The sequence below is a fragment of the Poeciliopsis prolifica genome, unplaced genomic scaffold (assembly GCF_027474105.1).
Source record: "Poeciliopsis prolifica strain line A6 unplaced genomic scaffold, Auburn_PproV2 SCAFFOLD007, whole genome shotgun sequence".
Classification (NCBI taxonomy): domain Eukaryota; kingdom Metazoa; phylum Chordata; class Actinopteri; order Cyprinodontiformes; family Poeciliidae; genus Poeciliopsis; species Poeciliopsis prolifica.
The window spans coordinates 9,690,116-9,711,686 of record NW_026562382.1 but is presented as its reverse complement, the minus strand read 5'-3'; the positions used below and the strand labels follow the sequence as shown (position 1 = coordinate 9,711,686).

General features: G+C 39.5%; 1 protein-coding gene across 1 annotated transcript; it reads right to left on the bottom strand.

Annotated features, from left to right (window-relative positions):
* Positions 1-2,258: 2,258 nt before the first annotated feature.
* On the bottom strand, positions 2,259-20,977 carry LOC129360960 (ras-related protein Rap-2a). The gene is made up of 2 exons (XM_055031501.1): positions 19,935-20,977; positions 2,259-3,775 (listed from the first exon to the last, which is right to left on the bottom strand). The coding sequence occupies exons 1-2, from the start codon at positions 20,246-20,248 to the stop codon at positions 3,538-3,540; spliced, it is 552 nt and encodes a 183-aa protein (XP_054887476.1). The 5' UTR covers positions 20,249-20,977; the 3' UTR covers positions 2,259-3,537.
* Between the last annotated feature and the right edge of the window lie 594 nt (positions 20,978-21,571).

Genomic DNA, 21,571 nt, shown 5'->3' with positions numbered 1-21,571 from the left:
ACAATGTTTTGTGGTACCATTGTGACCGAAAAGTTAAAGATCAGATGAAAAATAAAGTCATGGGATCTATCAGTCTGGAAGAAATTGTAAAGCCTTCATTATTCTAGAGGTTTGTTAAACATAGTGAACTGCAGTGAGAAACATCCACAAATGAAAACATGGAAAAGGCTTGAACTCGTCCTAAGAGTTGAAGTATTTTGGAAAAACATCCTGCTACATCTAGCTTAAAGGTAACGCAGCACTCCAGAAAAATAATATAATACCTACATTCAGACATGTTGGTGATAGTATGATGCTCTTCCTGCCTTTGGACCTGAATGATTTGCTGTAATGGAACAGTCAAATCTGCTCCTTTGCAAATAATCCTGGCGGAGAATATCCAGCCATCATTTTGTGACCTTCAACTCAAGCATCCTTTGATTATGCTATGGTAAAGTGACACAAACCACACCATAAATGGCCCAGTCAAAGTTTAAAGAAATCTGATTGAGGTGCTTCGGGCATGCATGAAAAATGTGTCCCACTCTGCAAAGAAGAGTGGGACACAATTCCTCCAGAGTGTAAAAGACTCTTCAGCAGTCATTGCTTTAGTGCCCAGGTTTTTCCTACTCAAGTAATTTATGACTGGATTTTGTATTTATCAGAATTTAAAATGTTTGAATCAGAAACATTTGACTGTAAAACAAAACAACAAGTAACCTGTACGGGGGAAAGTACTTTTTCATAGCACTGTACTCTGCATTGTATTGACTTTCACCATTCCGCTGACCTGAACAGACGCAAAAGCCAAATTTTCTCACAGAGTTTATTGCTTCACAGATCAATGAGGCGATTAAAGCTGTTTAAAGCCCTTTTTGTTTGCTATGTGCACTGGAATCTCCTTTTATCCTAAAAGTGCTGTGCTTGCAGGGTGTCCCTCTGGTCCATGGGAACGGCAGGCTCTTGAACTCGTGCGCCCCCGGAGCCAGAAAGCAGACATTTCGGATGTGACCTTTGCTTTTGCGTTTTTGCTGCATGTCTCCCACGCAGAGGAGGGGAGAGAGGAACTATGCTGCCCCAACCAGGGGGCAGATGGGGATGATGACTCATGCAGCACTCCTCACCCTTTACATCACTGACATTTGACACAGTGATGTAAAGGATAACAAAAAGATTGTTTTGTCACTGCTGCATCTCTAAGCCTCCAAGCTGCCGGCTTACAGAGCTGAGAACAGGTAACAATGAGTCAGCACCAATTTAATTCATAAACCTACACTGTGATGCTCAGGGATTTGCTTTTAAGCTGATTTTAGCTTTTTTCCCTCCCTCTGTAAATTAATTATCGCACGACACTGCATCAAGATCCTCAAAAGTTTTTCTTGCCTTTAACTTTGCATGGATGTGAGGGGAGAATGGAGCAGTGCAACAAGATGAAACTGCACAATTAGGCTGAACTCTGTATACATCTGGTAGTTTATTCTCATTAAGCCTCCTCACTAGTCGCTGGGGGTGTTTGTGCTCTATGTGACTATGTGCTGCCAACGATCCTGCAGCAGACTGAGTGACGCCACAAGGATTGTGGTTCCTAATGATCCCCGCTGAGACCTCTCTCACCTGACAGTGAGAGAGGTCTGTCTTATAGGGGTTTATAAAGCGGCACAGTGAAAAATAAAGTCAGCAATAGGCTATTTTTTTTTTCATTTTATTGCGAGAAAATCAAATCAATAACAAGAGCTGAAATAGAAATGTATTTTTAATAAGAATTGTCAGTTATCTCCGAATTGCATTTTACAGTCCTACTTACATAAAGGCAGGAATATTTTGCTTTCTGGTGACATTTTCTGAAAAGGTATGCTAAAATGACATCTCAACAACAATTTATTGTCTCCTGAGGCTCATTGAAGTTCTGGGGTACAGAGTTACGAGCCGCAACGTGGCGACAGTGCAGACCACTCCATTTGAGGTGATGTTGCGTCCATGAAGATGAAATTAGACCTCTGCTGCTTATGTAGGGGGGCAATGACTGGATGTATGATGTTAGTTTTGGGGTTGTTTCTGTATGGACTAGACACACCTGCTTTGAATATTATACCACCACCAAAGGTCCACTTTTCCCATGCCTATAAACATTTGGAAGAATAAATGGATTCAACACCTTCCCAGGCTACTTTATTATGAATGCATAATACACTATACAGTATATAATTAGCATTCTTCGAAGTCAAGGTTTTCAGTCATTCGCTTCATTTTACTTTACATAAAGACTATCAGAGCTCCACTCGAGTGTTGAAAGCACTTTTATTGTTCAGTTGTCAAATGTAACAGTGTCACAATTTGTAGAGGGATCGAGAGTAGATGGTTACATAAAAAAATAGAAAATCAACAATGAAAATGGCCCCACGGGGGAAATGTTTGCTCCCCGTGCCCAACACAAATGTACAACTTGACATGTGTCCCGATCCAGACATGTTTGATTTGCACATTTCCACAACCTAGATCCACCTCAAACGATAAGAGTCCTTTCTTCTTTTTTTTTTTTGTCGTTGTTTTCTAGCCATGCATACGATCCGGGTGTTGAGTCAGAGTCCTTGTTTGAGTTGGCACTGCCAATACAAAATATTTACACTACCGCTATTGTTGTCAAGCTCCTCATTTTACCACTCGTCAACATGAGTCTGAATCCTCTCAGCACAGAAGCAATGCTGCAACTCTCAAGTGCTTCTTCTCATACTGATTGCCAAGGGGGAAAGGAAAAGTTGGCATCTTCACCTTGAGCGCCAATCATTCTTGAATCAAGTGTGCGGTGATAGTCTTTGGTGGAAATTCAAAGAATGAAAATACTCTTTGTCCCATCAGAATGAAGCATTTAGTTACACTACTACACAGCAATCTGCTGTCAGAGTCTCCCAGAGAGGAGAAAAGAAAACATCACACAATATGTGAAAGACTGCTCTGTGAGAAAATGGAAGAGGTGGCTGCATGTGTTTTTAAAAAGAAAAACAGACTTACCCATTTTTCTTTCCAATGCCGTTTTGAGCAACTGACAAAAAGTATTAGAAAATGGAGGCGCCTTCAGGTCACCCCTGTATTTCAGCCCTGTGATGAGTAGAAAAACCTCCTGACAGCCATTGCACAAACTAAACTGGAGGAAAAAAATTAACATATAGCATCTCTAGTACTGATTGATAGTCAAGTCATGGAAAACGAGAAATGGATCTCGGTGTAAAGACTGCAGTCTGTGATTGTTTGCCGAGGATCTATCTCCTCTATACCTGAAAAGATCAACACAAACAACAAAGAATCTAACATAAGGCGAGGTCATGTTCCACTTTATCGTTTGTCAAATTCTCTTGTGGCACATCCTTTGTTTTTCTCATCCACGATGGATGCGTTCCTCACTTGTCTTTATTAATTATCGTGTCAGAGAGTTTTTTATGCTCCGCTGAGCTGATATCAATAGCATTCAAACAGGAATTTGTCCTAAATATAACTGACGTGTGCACGTGTGTGTCTAAGAACGAGTCTGTCTCCTGTAAGTCAAAAGACCCCCCGAGGGGGTTATTGTATATTGCACGAGGAACAGCAAGGGTCATCCTTGTCTGGCTGGGCGGCGTAGTCCATCTGCCGAACGATTTCCGCAAACAGTTCGTCTACCATGGTTTTGCTTTTGGCCGAGGTCTCCATGAAGGGGCAGCCCCACTCCTCTGCCAGGGCTTGGCCTTCGCCGGACGACACCTCCCTCTCGCTTTCCAGGTCCACCTTGTTTCCCACCAGAATCACGGGGACCTTCTCATACCTGAGGGTGCAGACACACTGAATGAACTACAGCTCATGAGGTGTTCAAGAGCAACCAGTTTGCTTTGTTATTGTTTATTTTATTGAGGTGGAGCAGATGTGTACACAGACCCAGAATAAATAATTATTTAACTGCAGCAGTATAAACCTACAGAGAAAAATGTTAAAACATGTTGGCGTCCCCTAGCAAAAGAGTTTGTTTACTTTTCATAATATCTTCCAAGATCAACATTTTTGTTTGTCCAGCCTTGTTTGCCAAATGGAGAATCAGGGTCAATCTAAGAAAATAAAAATAAGAAGATTTCAACAATGTCATGAGAATAAAGTTGTTCGAGAATAAAGCCATAACATTATTAATGTATTCTCAAATTATTACGAACTTATTCCTGTATATTTTTGTTGAGATATTTTGACTTTATTCTCAAAATATTACAACCTTATTCCTGAAATATTAGGATTTTATATTTTTAATTCTAACACTGCTCTAACTCTGGATATAGGTAAGCTCATTAGGGACAAACTTTTATTGTAACCATTTCTTTGCTTATAAATTTAGCACACTTCTGGTTCTTTTGAATGTTTTCCTGTCTTTTCCATTTTAAGTATGAGTAAAAGAAATAGACTTCTGTCTCACACCGTTTTTACTCTTCTGCAAAACAAGAAGCCAAGCTTAAGTAATCGAATATTCCTTGACACTCTGTTCAACTAATAAAACACAAAAAGGTAAAGATTTACTTTAAAAATTTACTTAAAGAGACACGCCACCCCTTAAGCCTCATGTTTGTTCTGGCTCTGAAGCGTGACCTTAGAAGAAAGCGGGAAGTGGGCAGCTATGACCTCTGAGGACAGGAAGTGTCCACGACCCTTTGCCTGTCACTGTGGAGCTGTGCTACTTCATGGAACTCCAGAGGAGACGTTTAAATAAATGGGCTGCTGCTTGGTAATGACAAAACAGGGAACCAAGATGTGGTTTTAATAATGTCTTCCCTGCATCAGGTTTGAAAAGTGAGGAACATGGCAGCTCTGCAAGACACTTTGTACACATCAGAGGGAATAACAAAGCTCGAATGATCAGAGAGAACACAGATCAAGAGTATTCACAACCTTTAAACACGTTTCTCCTTTCATCCATCTCTGTGAACAAAGCAGCTTGTTGGACCTGACGTTTTAGATAAATATGCTCAATCTACCCCAAGCACCATTAATATCTCAACATTTTTCACATTCTGCTACCACACTATGAAGCATACCTGCTGCTGACTTTAAAAAAACTGTTGTGCTTGTTTGCCGGAATGAGAAAGAAAACGTGTAATTCTGAATGAAGAGCAGGAGAACATCTCAGCTTTTATTTCTACTCCAGGTCCCTGAGCGTCTTTAAGAGGCTAGAGCTGCAAGTTTCAGCGTTAAACGAGCTTGAACTCCCAGACTTTGATCTCCTCATGAATACATTATCCTGTGAACTTTATTCTCAACTCGCCATCTCTGTTCCCTGGATCAGCTCAGCAGCTGGAGACCAACCAGCAGAAATTAGGGGCTTGACCAAATACATGACAGAGATCCAACTCCATCTTGAGGCTGTTTGAATGAGAAAGTACTCAGTGTGCAGAACCTGAGTCCTGTAATTACTTCACTTCTCTTTCACTGGTGGAAGACATCAGCAAAATGTTTACTTGTAAAGTGCTTTCCAATTAGGAAATAATAGTACCTAGCAAATACATTTAATCCCCTTAATGTTTCACAATTATTACTCTAAACTTTGAGATTGCATGTAATAGTACAACAACAAAAAATAGAAAGATTTAAATGACAGAACATCACAATTAAAGTACAGACCTAAATGCAATTGAGAATGTGTGGCAAGAGTGGAAAACTGTTCCTTTCCATCCAATCCGATTTATCTTGGGCTTTTTTGTTAATTTTGCATTAGTTCCAGTTTCTAGATCTGCAGAAATTTTAGAGACACAGCTAAAAAATTTAATTGAATTTGTAGTGAGAGGCAGTTCTAGAAAATCTACACTAACAGAGGCAAAGTACAAACTTTGCAATTATAAACTACTTATTTGTCTCTCATATAAAAGCCATATAAAATCTATTTAGTTTGTGGTTGTAATGGAACAGCACATACATGCATTTCTACCAGGGAAGGAAAACAATATTTGGTTAAAATCTTTAGGAGGAAAAAGTGTGTCGCCCCTGCTATCATTCTCATAACAAAGCTGATTGGCCGATATATTGTGAGCCAGAGTTAAATACATCAATATCAGTATAATAAATTTAATATGACAGGATCTGGAGCTAATTACTATATTTAAAAAGCAATTTATCTATTAAAAGATTACTTTAAGTCATCAAACTAGAACAGAACCAAATAATAAAGCTGTCCCTCGTCTTTCAGAAGTGAATTTCAATTTGTTGTGCCAACATACATACAAAACAACAAAAGCAGGAGGAAAAAGGAAGTACATACTGTTTCCAGACAGTATGTCCTCGCCATGGAAATCTCTCTGCTGCACCTGTCAGAACTGTCTGCGTGTCAAATGTCTAATTTTCACAGAGGTTTTGCTCAGGTTCACCTGAATTAGCATTACTTTGCTTGTAAATTAGGTTTTTAAATAGATAGATTGCCTTCAATAAAAATATGTTTATCTCACAGTGTGAAGCAGCTTTGAGGAACATCAGTATTCATGTTGACTCCTTGTCACACACTGGAGTCCTAAAATTGACTCTAGTTAAGGAGCTATTGGGTATTTCTTTTCTCTGCTGAAAACATGTGAACATGTTTCTGTTGTAAAGATCTCTTGTGATTTGCTAAGAGTCACTGTATAAATCCAAACACTCCATTTATTAAAGGAATGCAAACAACAAATTTCTTCATAGAACAAATTTCTGTGGTTGGCAGCAGGATTAAAATCGGAAACAAATCTGAACTGTTTTTCAGTGTATCATTTCAGTTTTAGCTCAACTCATCTTGAAAGATCAATCTAATTCTGCAAAAAAAAATTTAAAAAATAAAAAAATAAAGTGCAACGTAATTTATTTTAAAACATAGTCTAAGACAGTACAATTTCCTTTGTGTCAAAATATTTCCACAGACCTTTCATAAAAATATTGCATACTTTCCCAAACCCAAATGTTCCAAATTCAGTCCTTAATGCTCATTTTAAAATGCCAGATGAATTTATAGAAAATTCTTCTGTAGAGAAACTTCACATACAACCTGAAAATCCAGACACTGAAAAAGAAAGGAAGGGAAGGACATCAGGGAGGAAAGAAAGAAAAAGAGGAATGACACAAGGGAGGATAGGAACAATACAGGAATCTGAAAAAAAATTAAACAGAGAAAAAAAGAAGGGAACAAAGGAAGGACACGCAATAAAAAACACATTTAGAAAAAGAAAAGACATGAAGAGAAAGACAAGAAGGAAAGAAGGAAGGACACAAGGAGGTTTTAAAGAAAAAGAATACAGGTAGCATGGGAAAATGAAAGGACAGAAGGAAGAAAGGAAAGAAAGTGTCAGAACAACCCAAGGAAGAAAGGAAGGGTTGGAGGGTGGTATGAAAGAAGGAAGGGCCCAAGGAGGTATGAAAGGAAGGTAAGTCCTGAAGTAGAAATGCAATGAGGAAGAAAGCAGGAAAGAAACCAAGAAAGGAAAGAAAAACTAAATGATGCCAAAGTGATTATGACTTCCAATCAGTAAACTAATCCTTTAAAATACCTAAAGTCTTTCTGCTTTGGATTTACAGCACCCATAAATCCCAGATAATAATTAGTCAATCAAGCTGCTGAAAAAAAATCTAAATAAAAATAACTACTTAAAGATCAACAGCATGGTTTTATTTAAAAATAAGTTACTTGTGATCACTTCATGATGATTTGTAGCCTCTGATTTTAGGCTAAGCAGTTTTACTTGTAAAGAACGTTTTCAGCAACAAGTTGATTCAAAGTGCTTTACATTTAAAAGCTGAACAATCTTATTGTCATAATCTGCAACTCATTTGGGCTGCATCAAGACGGGAAGACATTATAAATACATGTGTTATAAAAAGAGCGCGGGTATATATAGCCATAATAATAGAGGAGAAAACCAGCAGTCTGAGGGGTCTGACATGGTGGCTGCCACAGTACCGAGGCTCCCCAAAGGCGTGAACACAAAGGGTGTCAAACACTCTTTCTCTGGACTCAGCCGTGTTTGATATGTCACAGCAAATGCACTCCTCCATACAACGCACACAAAGAGCAAAGAACAGACGAGTGACTGAGGCTGGTTGTGTTTGTCTGAGACAATAACAACATGTGTCGCACTTTAGCCTTCAGCTTGTGAGCCTGATGCCAAAAGGCAGAGAAACACTTAGCCTGCAAACACCCAGACACATCTTATCTATAATGCATGATCCAGACCATCTCACACAACCCTGATGAGCAGCGGAGCTCAGAGACATTAGCACAGAGGAACATCATCGGGATGAACGAGGAGAAAAATATTCCTTATCTGGCCTAATAAGGTTTTACTGGAAACACTTACTGACAAGGATAAAGAAAAAGGGTTTCTGCTTTTATCAAACGGGCATTGATTAGAAGCTGCTGAGAGCCTCTGAGGGATTTCCTAAAGCTTATTAAAACAAATTCCCTGCATCTCCCTTAATCACTTTAAACTCTGATAACAAACACCGGCCAAGAAATGCCAAACCGGACAGGATAAATGGATGCTGATCTTGAAAAACTGCATGTACAGTATATCTTAGAATGTGATGTAGAACAGTAAAGGCGCTGGCGCACTCTTAGCTCCATGGGGGTAATCACGCTGTCTGCCTCGGGCTCATGCTCTTACAAAGTACCTCACTAAAGAAAATCTGAAATGCAAAGTTGAATTTTACTGGAAATTTGTTCCCACAGAGCGGCTGGTAACGGAAAAGAGGTTCTGAATAATTCAGACCCTCATTCATGAGTGTTATTGTCACGCATTAGTGCCTCAAACTTTGTCTAAAAAAGATATTCAGACTCATGCACTCACTAGCCACTTTATTAGGTACACCTGTCCAATTGTTTAAAACAGACAGCAAATCACCACATGCTCGTATATTCAAAAAGATAAAACATCTGCTGCATGGCAGCTCAAAATGCTGTAGTTATGTCAGAGGAGATTGGACGCTGGTGCATATTTCAGGCAGTGATTGGGTTACATCTGCGTGGATCGCCAGGGCGACTCAAAGAACAACTCAAACCTAAGAGCGATTTAGAGAGACCAGCTAACCTAACACTCATGTTTTCAGACGGTGGGAAGAAGCTGGAATATCTGGAGAGAACTCACACACACACACACACACCCACCTACCCACGCACACACACACCCACACACACACACACAGAGGGGATCACATCTCCATGAATATCGCATGATGATATTAGCGGTTTAATAAAATAAAAAGCATTTAGTTCATATACAGCATTATTAATATTGTGAATGTTTCCGTAATCAAAAATTCAGTATTCATTGTCTTGGTCTGCTATAAACAATTATAAACAAATAATTGTCAAGTTGACACTAATAAAACTTGATCAAAAATCAAAATGAGTCGTATCCGACCTTTTAAATAAGTGCTTTTTAATCTGTTATGCCATCATCTGGGATATCTGAGTAAAGTTCAAAGGGGTTTAAAGTTACAGGTGTTAAAAGCTGAAGTCACGTTGTGAGCCTTTGATTTTGTCAAGCCCTGCAGGGAACGTACTGCCAAAAAAAATCTAAATATGATTGTAGATTAAATTAACATTTGGGATTGTGAGGTCTCCACCAACTCAGAAACTAACTTGGGATAAGGTTTAGACACGAACTCTATTTTAGATGTTCTCTAGCTTGGTTCTTCTTTTTCACATTTTCACCACCGGATGGATCATAAGTCTCACTGCTGATATGCATCCGTCCTTTTTAACGTTTCAGAATCTCTAAGTGTTTCAATCTTCTTGAACTAGAGATGCAGTAAATTGTCAGGAATACATTTTTAATTTCTAATCTCCTTGATATGACAATTCATTAAGTGTTTATAGTAGGAGGGGAGGCGAAATCACGTTGCATCTGTGAGATAAAACAGTCATCATTAAATAGGATCTTACAACATAAAAACTGTCTTTAGAATCATACAAATTGCAGATTAGTATCAATATCGTGGCTGGCTTGACTAAAACAGAAGCCTCTATGTATGTTTCCTGCAGCAATGGTTCTCAAATGGGAAAACAATTTCATTTAAGTGACTTTTGAAGCTTTAACAACAAATCCTGCTCTACAGAAAGTAGAGCCTCACTGTTACACTGCAATTTCCAAAACATTTCTACATCCAGCAGGTTTCATGACAGTTGAAAAACCCGAAAAGATAAAATAGAGCAACTGCTCTTTGAATGTCACTACTGCCACCTACTAAGGGAAATAGTTATTGGCTGCAGTAAAAGTCTACAAAGGTCTGGTGAACAACAACCTCACCTAATTTGCATAATCTTTCAAGTGCATGAGACTGATATGGATGTAGGTGAGAAAGATCATCACGCCAGAGACCAAAATAGAGGAAAAAAAAACTCAATGACTGGTTAAATTTACTACTTTTTTCTCTTAAATAAACCGCTGGATTTGACTCTCAGCCCCCATCGATTTGTAATTCTCATCCTGATTTCGATGTCTTCAATATCGCAATAACAAAAGACTGCATGGATATAATATGAGCAATTGTTTTTGCAAAGACTTGCATTTTCAATTGCATGAAAATAACACATTTGTCTAGTTGCATGAACTTTAACTACTGTTCATGTAAAACCCTGAGATGATGACTATGACACTAAAGTTAACAGAAAGAGATGGAGAAATTGTAATGGTGGGAACAAATCTAAGCAGGTCATTCACAACAGAAATCATCACCACAATATTAATAACACTGATAAAATTGCATGTTTCTTCTAATATTGTATGGACCTATGCAGCAAACCCACCAGTTTGTTTACACTGAAGCGTTTAATATCCGTGGTTTTACACAGAAGGAATCGGGCTTTCAGAGTAGAGAAGCATCATACCTCTCTGGAGGCTTGCATTCTCCTTTGAAGATGGTGGAACCATACATCCGTGATGGAGGAAAGGACTTGAGCTGTAATGTAGCTCATCGTATAATGCAGTGCACAGAGGCAGTGAGATAAAGCATCTTGAGCCTGCTGCTGGCCTGGCTTTTCATCTCCTGCTGAGTTGGGGCCTCAGGCAGCTGAGAGCGAGGAAAATGTTTACATTCCATATCAGAAAGGTCTTTTATGTTTACAGAGAACGGTTCGGTTGGGTGCAACTGGGTGACAAACCAACTTCCCAGCTCCACTTCTATTTGTGCTGCTCAATTTGCTGGACTTGGTATGAATGACTTTATTCCTGCTGCTCTGAGATGGAAATTTATAAAAGAGAGTTCCCAGTTTTGGATGAGTAATATCTTAATGTCTTCCTGCTAACGTGCTTGGAACGGCTCTTTTTTTTTTCAGCTACTGCTTAACAAGCCCAGAGCCGCAAAAAGCTGATGTAATGAGTCATACTGCCCCAAAAGCCACTTACAATGTCAACTGTCAGAGGGAGCATAAAAAAGTTTAGAAGGTATTATTCTGACATGTTCACCATTTTAATTTAGCAAGAACGCTTTTGCACTCCAAATTAGCTCCATATCCCACTGAGTCTGACTGAAATATCACAAATGTATATTATCACTCAGATCTATGACTAGATGGATAAGGCTGGATAAAAAGCCTTTGTAATGTCAAGACAATGAAACTCTCGTTCATTGGAGTATGACTGTCTGATGAGTAGCGCTTACTCTCCAAAAATCTCCTGTGATTCAAAGCAGAATCCATATAGCAGATGTAACCAGCTTGGCTAAAGTGTTTCTTGCTTTCAGAGTGGGTTAGCAAGTGTTTACACTCCATTTTCTGGTATTTCCTGGAGCCATTCTCCTCAAAACTCCCTCAGAAAAGGCTTTCAAAGTGTCGTTCAAACCACACACCACTGCCTGTGGAGGATAAGATGGATCTTTCAGCATTTCTTTTTGCACAATATTTGTAAATTATCAAGAGTCTTCTCTTATGTTCTCATCTCTTCAGCTAAATCCTAGGATTCAGGTCCAGCAACTATGATGGCCATGGATAGACAGACAGACAGGAGAGCAAGTTAATCCCGCTATTATTATAGTCAGATGCTCAAATGATGAGCATTGTTTGAGCATCTGACTTCTTCTGCTGCTCACAGCCGGGCAAAATACATTGGCTGCAACAATATTCACACTGCAAAATTTCCCTAGAAAATATCAAACAGTGCTTTATATTTGACATGGGTTGTCTTTGTTTTTGCTATCTCTAAATTAGATGGCAAAAGCAAATGTGTCACACTTAGTGACAACAGACTACTGATTGAAGCATAAAATTAGCTTTTCCATTACAACGCAACATTTTGACCAAGACGGCCAATAAATGTTCAGTGTTGACACTTAAAACACTAAAATATATGACATTCCACAGCATAGTATGAACAGATAATGTTACAAATGCCAGCAAGTGTGGTACCAACAAATTTGTAAAAAAGAAAAAAAAAGCTTCAAAAACCACTTCAGAAATCAAAAAGAGCAAAAAACAGAGTGAAATGAAAGCCTATAAGCTGCACATAAAAGAGGTTTTGCAGGTGCACAAGCATCATGGCTGCAGAACAACATGGTAAATGATAGTACCATGTTTCACCTCTGTCTTCCACACAGTCCTCCGACCAAGGTGTGTTAAGATGCCAATCACAATTTATCCCTGGTGTAACATTAATCGTGGCTGAAGAGAGGAGTGATGATGTCCCCGGCAAACAAGCAATCCCAGGGGTAATCACAAGCTTTCATGGCCTCAGTTCAAGAAGCCCTGCCTGTGCTGCTATGTGCACACACTGATAGATGCCGACAGAGTTCAGAATGAGAGCGACACACTACAGCGCCTCTGACCTGAGCGAATGCCAATACGGTTGTGACAGGTCGTCAGTGTTTTGGCAGCAGCAGTCAAAACACAAGACTAATCGAACAAGCACAAAAAACACTTCTTACGGAGACGTGAACTTAAATCTGAAGCAGATAGGGGCAAATGCTGCAGAAATATGTGGCTCAGAAGGTAAATATCTCCTGATTTCTAAGTCATGACCATGTTTCATTTCTTTCAGCCTCAGATGCAATGCCCTGTGTCTTTTTGTTGTTAAAACTGATGCAAGCTGGGTGTCATGGCTGTCTCCACTCTGTGTTGACGGACTGCAAATGGGCAGCATAAACATCAGAGAGACAGATATAGAGTAAAACCACGAAATCGCCAAAGACGAAGAACGTTTGGTCACAGTCACAATCCTGACTGAGAACTCAAACAGGCAAGAATATTTTTAAAAACACTTCTTTGAAAAGAGGAATGAAACATTGAGATTTTGACAAATGGAATTACTTTCATGTACGCCTTACTCCAAAAGTGTAATGCTGCAACGCTATAGTATTTTGGCTTTTCTGAGTTAATATATTTTTCAAATTCAGGATGGATTTCAGGGGGAAACACTGTCAGAAGATCTAAATGGACATAATGATAGTTGGGTGCTTGGAAGAACCTATAGCACCTCTGCAGGGTGTTTGGTGGACATAACACATTTGTCTTTGCGTAAAAACCTGAGACAACCAGCTGGTGATCAGAATCAGATGAAACAAAATTAACAACATCTAACTTCATGTCAGATCTAACATAAGGCTAATCTGAAGGTGAGATAAATCTGGAGCATTTCCTTTCTTGCAAAAGAAATCTGATTGAAATTCTCCTCTAGCCAAACTACATTCCTCTCACTCTCACATAGGGGTAGACCTGTCTGCTGCTGTGTTCTCACTTTGACCTGGATAGGGGTGATGGCATTGTGAGGATTGCACTTCTTGATTTTTCCAGTAGCTTCAACACCATTCAGCCTCCTCTGCTGAGTGATAAGCTGCTCAGAATAGGTCAGTGCATCTCCCGTCTCTTGGGTTGCTGCCTGTCTGTCAGAAAGGCCTCAGTCTATGTGGCTGGGGAGCGTCCAGATCGATGTGATGGTCAACAACACACTCTGCTCCCCTGTTCACCACCTGCACAGGAGCACAGGAAACATTTGAGAAGAGTGCAACTTTTTGAAGCGGATTTGTTTGCTCTGAAACGGCGCCAATCGAAACAGGATTGTGCTAAACTTCAGAACAAAACAATAATTGACTAGAAGGTTGAGTTTCTGTCATGCTGTTTCTAATCTTGCAATTATGTTGCCGTCTCTGAAAAGTTTCTACATTGGTGCAACATGAGGTAAAAAAACAAAACAACAACAAAAATTTTGACACATAAAACATTTTTGAAAACATTAAATTCTCTTACATGCATTAAGTATTTATATAGTTACATATTTCATTTGCATTGAAATATGTAACTATATTTCAACTCTCTCTGTCTTTATGCTGCAGCATAAAGACAGAGAGAGTACTGTGTGCCATGACGTGATTGTCTTACTTGTTTTTCTCCTTACAAACTTAGGTATCGTCCAAAAATGTCAATGCTTTACACACAGTTGGAGTTCCTCCAAATGGTCCAATAATTACCAGCAGAATTAATCAGAAATTAAAGACAGGTCAGTGATGTCAGCTACTCTGAGCATTTGGCATTTTGAAGTGAGTGGTGTAGATAGAGCCTCTGTTTAGAGTAGCACAGGACTGGACCAAGTTATTATCAGATCGTTTCTGCAACATACAAAAATGTAACTCTAAACGTTTATGCGGCTTCTTTAGCACCAGGATCTCTGTGCAGCATAAATGACATCTTGAAATTGCAACATGCAGAATGGAGTTAGACTTGACCCAAAAATCACTGGCAGCTTGACTTGGCTGGAGCCTGATGCATAGAAAGGCAATGATAGAATGTAACTTAGTTGAATATTGTAATACATTTGAAATCTTGTGATTGACCACCTTTTAGATCCTAGCTATACAATACAAATATCTGTCTGTCTGTCTATGATGGACGCTGAGGTCTGCAAACATAAATCCTAAAATTCCTTCTGCACAATTTAACATAAAATGTGCACACTGCTCCTGACATCAATCTCTATTCAAAACAAATTCAATGTAGAATTTGGGTTAAATATTTTTAACGAAGTCAAGAGATTGCGCTGATGCACCGGGCTTATATTTGAACTGTTTGGATGCAGAGGACTGTAAAACCAACTGATGTGTAGGAGGAGTGTGTGAGGTGTGATGCTTTCGCTCCAGAAAATAGATTCTTCTGTGATATCAGAAAACGGCACAAGACTCAGTGATGGGCGTTGAGTCACACCGAGAGCCCGACTGCATGTGAAGTGTGAACATGCAAGTACCCGTATTTACATATAAACACATCACCACGTTGAAATACTTTTCCCAATTTCAAATCATATGGGGGAACCATGTTGACCTCATTCTTTCAAGCAACATGGCTGTTAAGGGAGTATACCGCACATAATCTACACCCAGCAAAGTGACAAAAACAAGCAAAAGTATGTTGGTTGTTGCATTTTTATGAAGCATCATGGATCAGATATTGGCATGACTGTCATAGGAGACAGAAAAACTACAACCCTCAAGTGAGACTCTTCTGCAAACTCCGCATGATGAGGCTTGAACAAAGTAATTTGCTCCATTTTGGCATGAGACATTTTCTAGTATTGAGAAATAGTAAGGTACGGCTTCAAGACATTTTAATGAGATGGCAATGAAAATTAAAGATGCGACCAGACCTGTTTGCCGTAAGCTGCCACCCAACAAGGTGAAATAAATCTCTTAAATGTCTTTATTGCTTAAAAAGAAAAGACAAACGCAAATTAGGTTGTTTTTAAAGCATTCCTTTCTCTCAGCTGATTTATTTATACAGACAGTAAAATGTTGCAAATGTAAGAGCCCCACGCAGGGGTCTCTCACACGAAGAATGCAGAAAATTAAGAGACCACAGCACAGAACCCCACTGAAAACTTAATGAATATTATACCAAAACTTGATTTCAGAACTCTTCCTGAGTTAAAACATTAGTATTATCGTTTTCTATGCATTATTTGAGGTCTGACAATACTGCATTGGTTTCATTATTTTGTATTATGAGAGGACACAGCACTCCCAAACACAAACACACTGGACGAGTCCTTTTACTGTCATGATGAACTGTAATGATAAATAGATAAACAAACTGAAAGAAAACTTAAAGAAGAAAATATTTCAGGACAGAAAAAAACAGTCACAATGGTGAAACCAAAGGACTTTCCATTCTTATTTACCGAACACTGTTTTAAAACTTCAATTGGCAGCATACCTGCCTGTGTGCTCGCTATCGGAGCAGATAGTCTGACTAACTAGATAACATTGCCAGCTAATGCTTGCAGTGTTAGTATGAAAACAGACAAGAAAAAAGTCAATAAATTTGAAATAGTAAGCATTTGGAAATTACATCTTAAATTAGAGGTTGTTTATTCTAATTTTAGCTTCCGGCTTTATATATATATATATATATATATATATATATATATATATATATATATATATATATATATATATATATATATATATATATATATATATATATATATATATGGAACAAAAATAAAATCATAATTAGTAATCAATTGACAAGCGATCATTATGGACTTGTATTATTTTTGTAAAATCTGGAACAAATGTTCCTCATCTGTCTGACATTGATTTTATAACTTCTTTTTTAATTATTGTGTAAACACAGAGTCTTACACTGTGGTATCGCTAATCAAGGTCAATTTAATCAGTAATACCACCTTGATGATTTAATTCCGGCTTGTGTCTATAGGATGAAAGTGTAATTTAGCTTTAAGCCGAGTTTAATTCTGAGTTTTTTTGACTCTCGTCCCCAGTGTCTGATGAAGCGCTTTTGTATATAGGTGAAAGACGCCTGCACACTGAAACTCCCAAAGTGATGGAATAAAAACAGCAAGGCTGCTGCTTCTGTGAATCCGCACACTTAAGTTCACAGCGGGACATTGCGACATTGTGAAATGTAAGCATAAAGGATGTCTGCACAGTAAATGGGACTAAAGCTGAGCAGCAACAGTAACACTGACGTCTCGACAGAGGAAATCAGTAGTTCCCACTGATGACCTCATACTGGGATCATCTTCTCCTCCTACTGACATTGTGCATGGACTTTCCTCTGCAGAAGCTGGCATGAGAGCGAGTGCGGTTCTCATCCTTACAGTAGTGAAAGCTGCACTTCTTTGGATCTCTCTGCAGAGCCTCTGTAACACTGACTACGCAGTGTTCACGGCTGGGTATCAGTAGCAGTATCCAGCACAGTAGACATTAGTCATAGGCTGGTCTGAGATTCTCATACTATGACAACCTTGAAAAAAAAATAAACACCAAAGTATCACTGTATCATTTTAGGTAACAATTTTAAGCAATCATGTGTCACATTAACTAATTTATTTGAATCGGAGAAGCAAAGTAATCCCAGTGTCCTTTAAAATAATGATTTTTACAGCTATAATGTTAGTTATATTTCCATACAGATAAATATCTTTTTGTTATACACAAGGGAATTTTCTTAGGATATTCTTTCAGACAGCTGACTGGCAGTGCATGGCAACATGCGAAGGACGGTCAAGCATATCAACCATTGTACCATGCAGCTGACGAAAAATACAGCCATTCCAACATTTTCTCTGGCGTCTCAGTGGAAGATCTTTAAACTGTACGAACAGTAATGATGGAAATTTGTATCTGGCTTAAGCTGCAGTTTTTTAAAACTTTGGTCCATCTTGATACCAGAACTTGACCCATATATTGATTTTGAGAGGTTTCCAGATGATGACAGTATCTTCTTCAAGTAATTTCTTTCTTAAACAGCTTGTTAGAACAGAGGTTTGTCTAGATATATAGTATCCAATTTAAAGAAAGTATTTATATTTGCATTTTGTAAGATTTTAACATTTTTATCTTGCACTTTTTCGTCTCTGGTTCTCATGATTGGTTATGTTGATGGAGGACCCGGAGGCAGCAAGGCAGAGATGGTCAATAGATGTGAAGTTTTAATAAAAGACGAAGAGCAAAAAACATACAAAAATCACAGGGAAAGCAGGGAGAACAAAAAGCAAGCAGAATGAGACAGGGAAGTAACAGGATTTAACAGGAGGATCCAGGAAGGAGTGAGAGGAGAAAAAATGTATAAGTACTGGGAGAGTGAATGTGGTAACAAAAAACATAGGCTGATTGGCTAACAGGTTGTATGTAATATTCTGGAAATGTCTTCGTTTTCAACATTTATACTTAAAGACACTATCCAGTTTAGTATTTTTTCACCAAATACTATATTGTATAGTGGCAATAAAGCCACGGCTGGGCAATAAAATGTGAATTTTTCATAGCGCAGTTTTGCTAAATACAGATTTCATATTTGAGCTGCCATGTTGGATACATGAAGACATCATCGGGGTACATGGTATTGAACACTAATAATAGTGTTCATTATTGGGCCAGGTGTTAATCATTCATACTGATTTTTTCGTACTTGACAAAATGAATAAATGCCCTACTCTGCGTGTGTCTTAAATAGTTATGTGATTTTTCCATAAAATGGCATCGCATTCAGTCTGAACTCATACTACATTGCAACTCACTTTCTCACAGCCGAGCAGTGGGAGTTTTCCTTTAATTATTCCTCCTGGTGTTGACTGGAATGATGGCAATGGAAAAGGTCACCAATTCTTCATTTGGACCTTACTATAGAAAAGAACCGGCGCAATGAGACAACCTGTTTGTTTTTAGCGTTCAAAAAGGCTTTCATCTGTAATATCCAAACCTTTGTTTTGCAGCTCCTTACATTTTTGACTCCTACAGCAGTTCTATTTTAAAATTCAGATGTAAGCAGGCAAAAAACAACAGGTAGCGCAGATGATGCTCGTTCCAGCAATCATCAGTCTGTGCGGTTCAACATTAGTTTGTCAGCTGAGAGCTAAAAGGCAACCATGTGCATTCCTGAGGGAACAAGAGTGAGGTCAGCATTGTCTGGTGGTGTTTCCGTAAGAAAGCAGCAAAAAAAGGAGTAGGACTGCCAGATCACCATGGTGTGATCTAAGAGTCAGACACACATTTGCTGTATAGAACAGTTTCTTTGTAGTTTGTGAGAAAATTCAGTAATATTTATTTGTTCAGCTCAAGTTGCTCCACCTTTGAGCTTATCTAGAAATCAAAAAATTTAACTGCTAATATACAATTTTACCAAGAAGTAAAAGAACTTGGCCAGAAATTAGTGATAGTTAGGTGAAGAAGTAGAGGTTAAGAAAATAGAAGAAGTGGTGACCTGAAGTTCCATAAAATCTAAGATATCTAAGATTTCTCACCAACTTGACGTTAAAATCCAAAATGGTTGCCTTGCATGTAAAAACTTAATGACAGCAGCCAAAATAATACTAATTAAAAAAATGATCAAATGCCTTTCATTCACACTATACTGTACAATTTCCACTGGAAAATGACTAGCTAGTGTTTGGAAATGAAATGGAGGGAGCTAACTTGGTTAAACTGATTAGTTATTTTGGTTACAAAGATATTGATTAATGGATCACAGTGTTTTTTGAGGTGGAATTCCCAAATGCACTTCCAACTTCAGAGGAACAATAAAAGCAGCATAAGCCACCAAAGCTTGGCCTTACTTTGTCTGCTTCAGTTTATGCAGTGACTTGTCAATATCTTTACCACTGCACCTTTTTTTTTTTGTGAAAACCTTTTATGCGCACAAACACCTCGTCTATTGCTGTTGAAGCTCACAAGCTTTTCTAGTTTCTCTGCATTTCCATTGAACAAACTTTTGATCTGATTTCCTCTACAGGCAGTATTTCACTTGGTTTGAGAGCCGTGACCGTGCGTGACGTCACAACGGTGATGTGAAGCCTGAATTTGAGAGGTAGGCTTTTACTTTTGATTACGTGGCTTTATTTGCAATAAAACGGTAAAATAAATAAATAAAAAATTAATAATAATAATAAATAAATACATACACAAAAAGCAAAAACTCACCGCGGCAGTCTTGACGTGCCGCAAACTCCCTCTACAGTGAGTTCAGGAAGCGGCTCTAACATTGCACCAACCTTTTCACTCTGATGATCTGATCCCTCATGGGCTTTATGTCCTGAAAGCTCTGCTGGTTGACCAGGCTGTAGACCAGTATGAAGCCCTGTCCGTTCTTGATGTACAGGTCCCGCATGGAGGCGAACTGCTCCGTGCCGGCGGTGTCCAGGATCTCCAGCACCGAGGGCGAGGAGTCCACCTCGATCTCCTTGCGGTAGAAATCCTCTATGGTGGGGTCGTACTTCTCGATGAACGTCCCGGTGACAAACTGCACGGTGAGGGCTGATTTCCCGACCCCACCGCTGCCCAGGACCACCACTTTGTACTCGCGCATCGTGGGTTCTTTTTTTAAATTATTTTTTTAAATCAGCTGGCAAGGGACATCAATCTCCACGCGTCATTGAAATAAAGTCAAAAATGTTTCCCCTCCCACTGGCGCTCACCATCCGCGTCCCATTTTGAACGGGCTCGTCAACAGCGCTGTCATTGCTCAACTAATGCAGAGCACAAAGACTCGGAGGGTTTCATTGTGGGAATTCTTCCCCATCGCAGACAGGCCGAACGCTGGCATCCGCGGACTGCAGCTGCTCTCCACCAGCCCCCCAACCCACCCGCGTAAAAACGCGCACAGGGAGGATGAAAATATCGCCCGATGATGTGGACCGTGCGGGGTTTTCATCTGCTTCCCCGGCTGTGCATCACAAAAAAACAAACTTGCTCCATCGAGAACGCTGAGAGTGGAAAAGGGGGATTTGGTAAAAATAACAAACAAACAAACAAAAAACAAACTGCAGGCACAATTTCTTAAGCTGTGGGGTAAAAGCAACACAAGCTAAAACTGCAGCGACACCAAATCACAGAACTTGCGTCTCTTTGTTTTTTTCTTCACCATCTCCGGCATGTCTCCTCTTCTCTCTCTCTCTCTCTCTCTCTCTCTCTCTCTCTCTCTCTCTCTCTCTCTCTCTCTCTCTCTCACCCTCTTCACCGCGACCCGGAGCAGATTCCAGCCGCCATTCTCTCGGGTGGAGACCCGCGGCCCGCTGCGTAACCAGCCGGTCCCCGCTCGGCTTCCGTATCGAGGCAACAGGGGAATAAATAAATATATATACACATAAAAAAAAAAGACGGCCCTCCCTCATATGACGGACAAGAAAGCAGCCCAATGGCGACCTCCGCGCCTCGCAGGCCTCACGCGTGTCTGAATGGGAGCCACGCTGCGGGAGCCAGTGAGATTCCGCGGTGTCGCTTCCGTTCATGTGTTAAAATTCCCGTCATTCGTTTTCCGCGGTGACATCGAAGGAGGGCTCAGCCAATCACAGGAGCGGCTCCGTGATGTGTATCCAAGAGGAGGAGACAAGCGCCGGATGCTGTTGCTGTGGTAACGGCGCATTTTTTTTGTTGACCCCGACACAGAAAGGCAAGAGATGGAGGGGCTCCGGTGGTGGACGCATGTTGGGCAACGGCCACCCAATACATTTACTGAAACGCTTAATGTTTTTTTATAAATATGAAATTAAGAGAAAAAGATGGGCAACGTGATCCGTAGCATTTAGTCTCCATTTTTAATGTATTTATTCATAATAAGCTGGAAAATATTGAAACAATTTGAAAGAGCTTAAATTAAGACCTTCAATGTTTCAAATTTCGCAGAAATGTA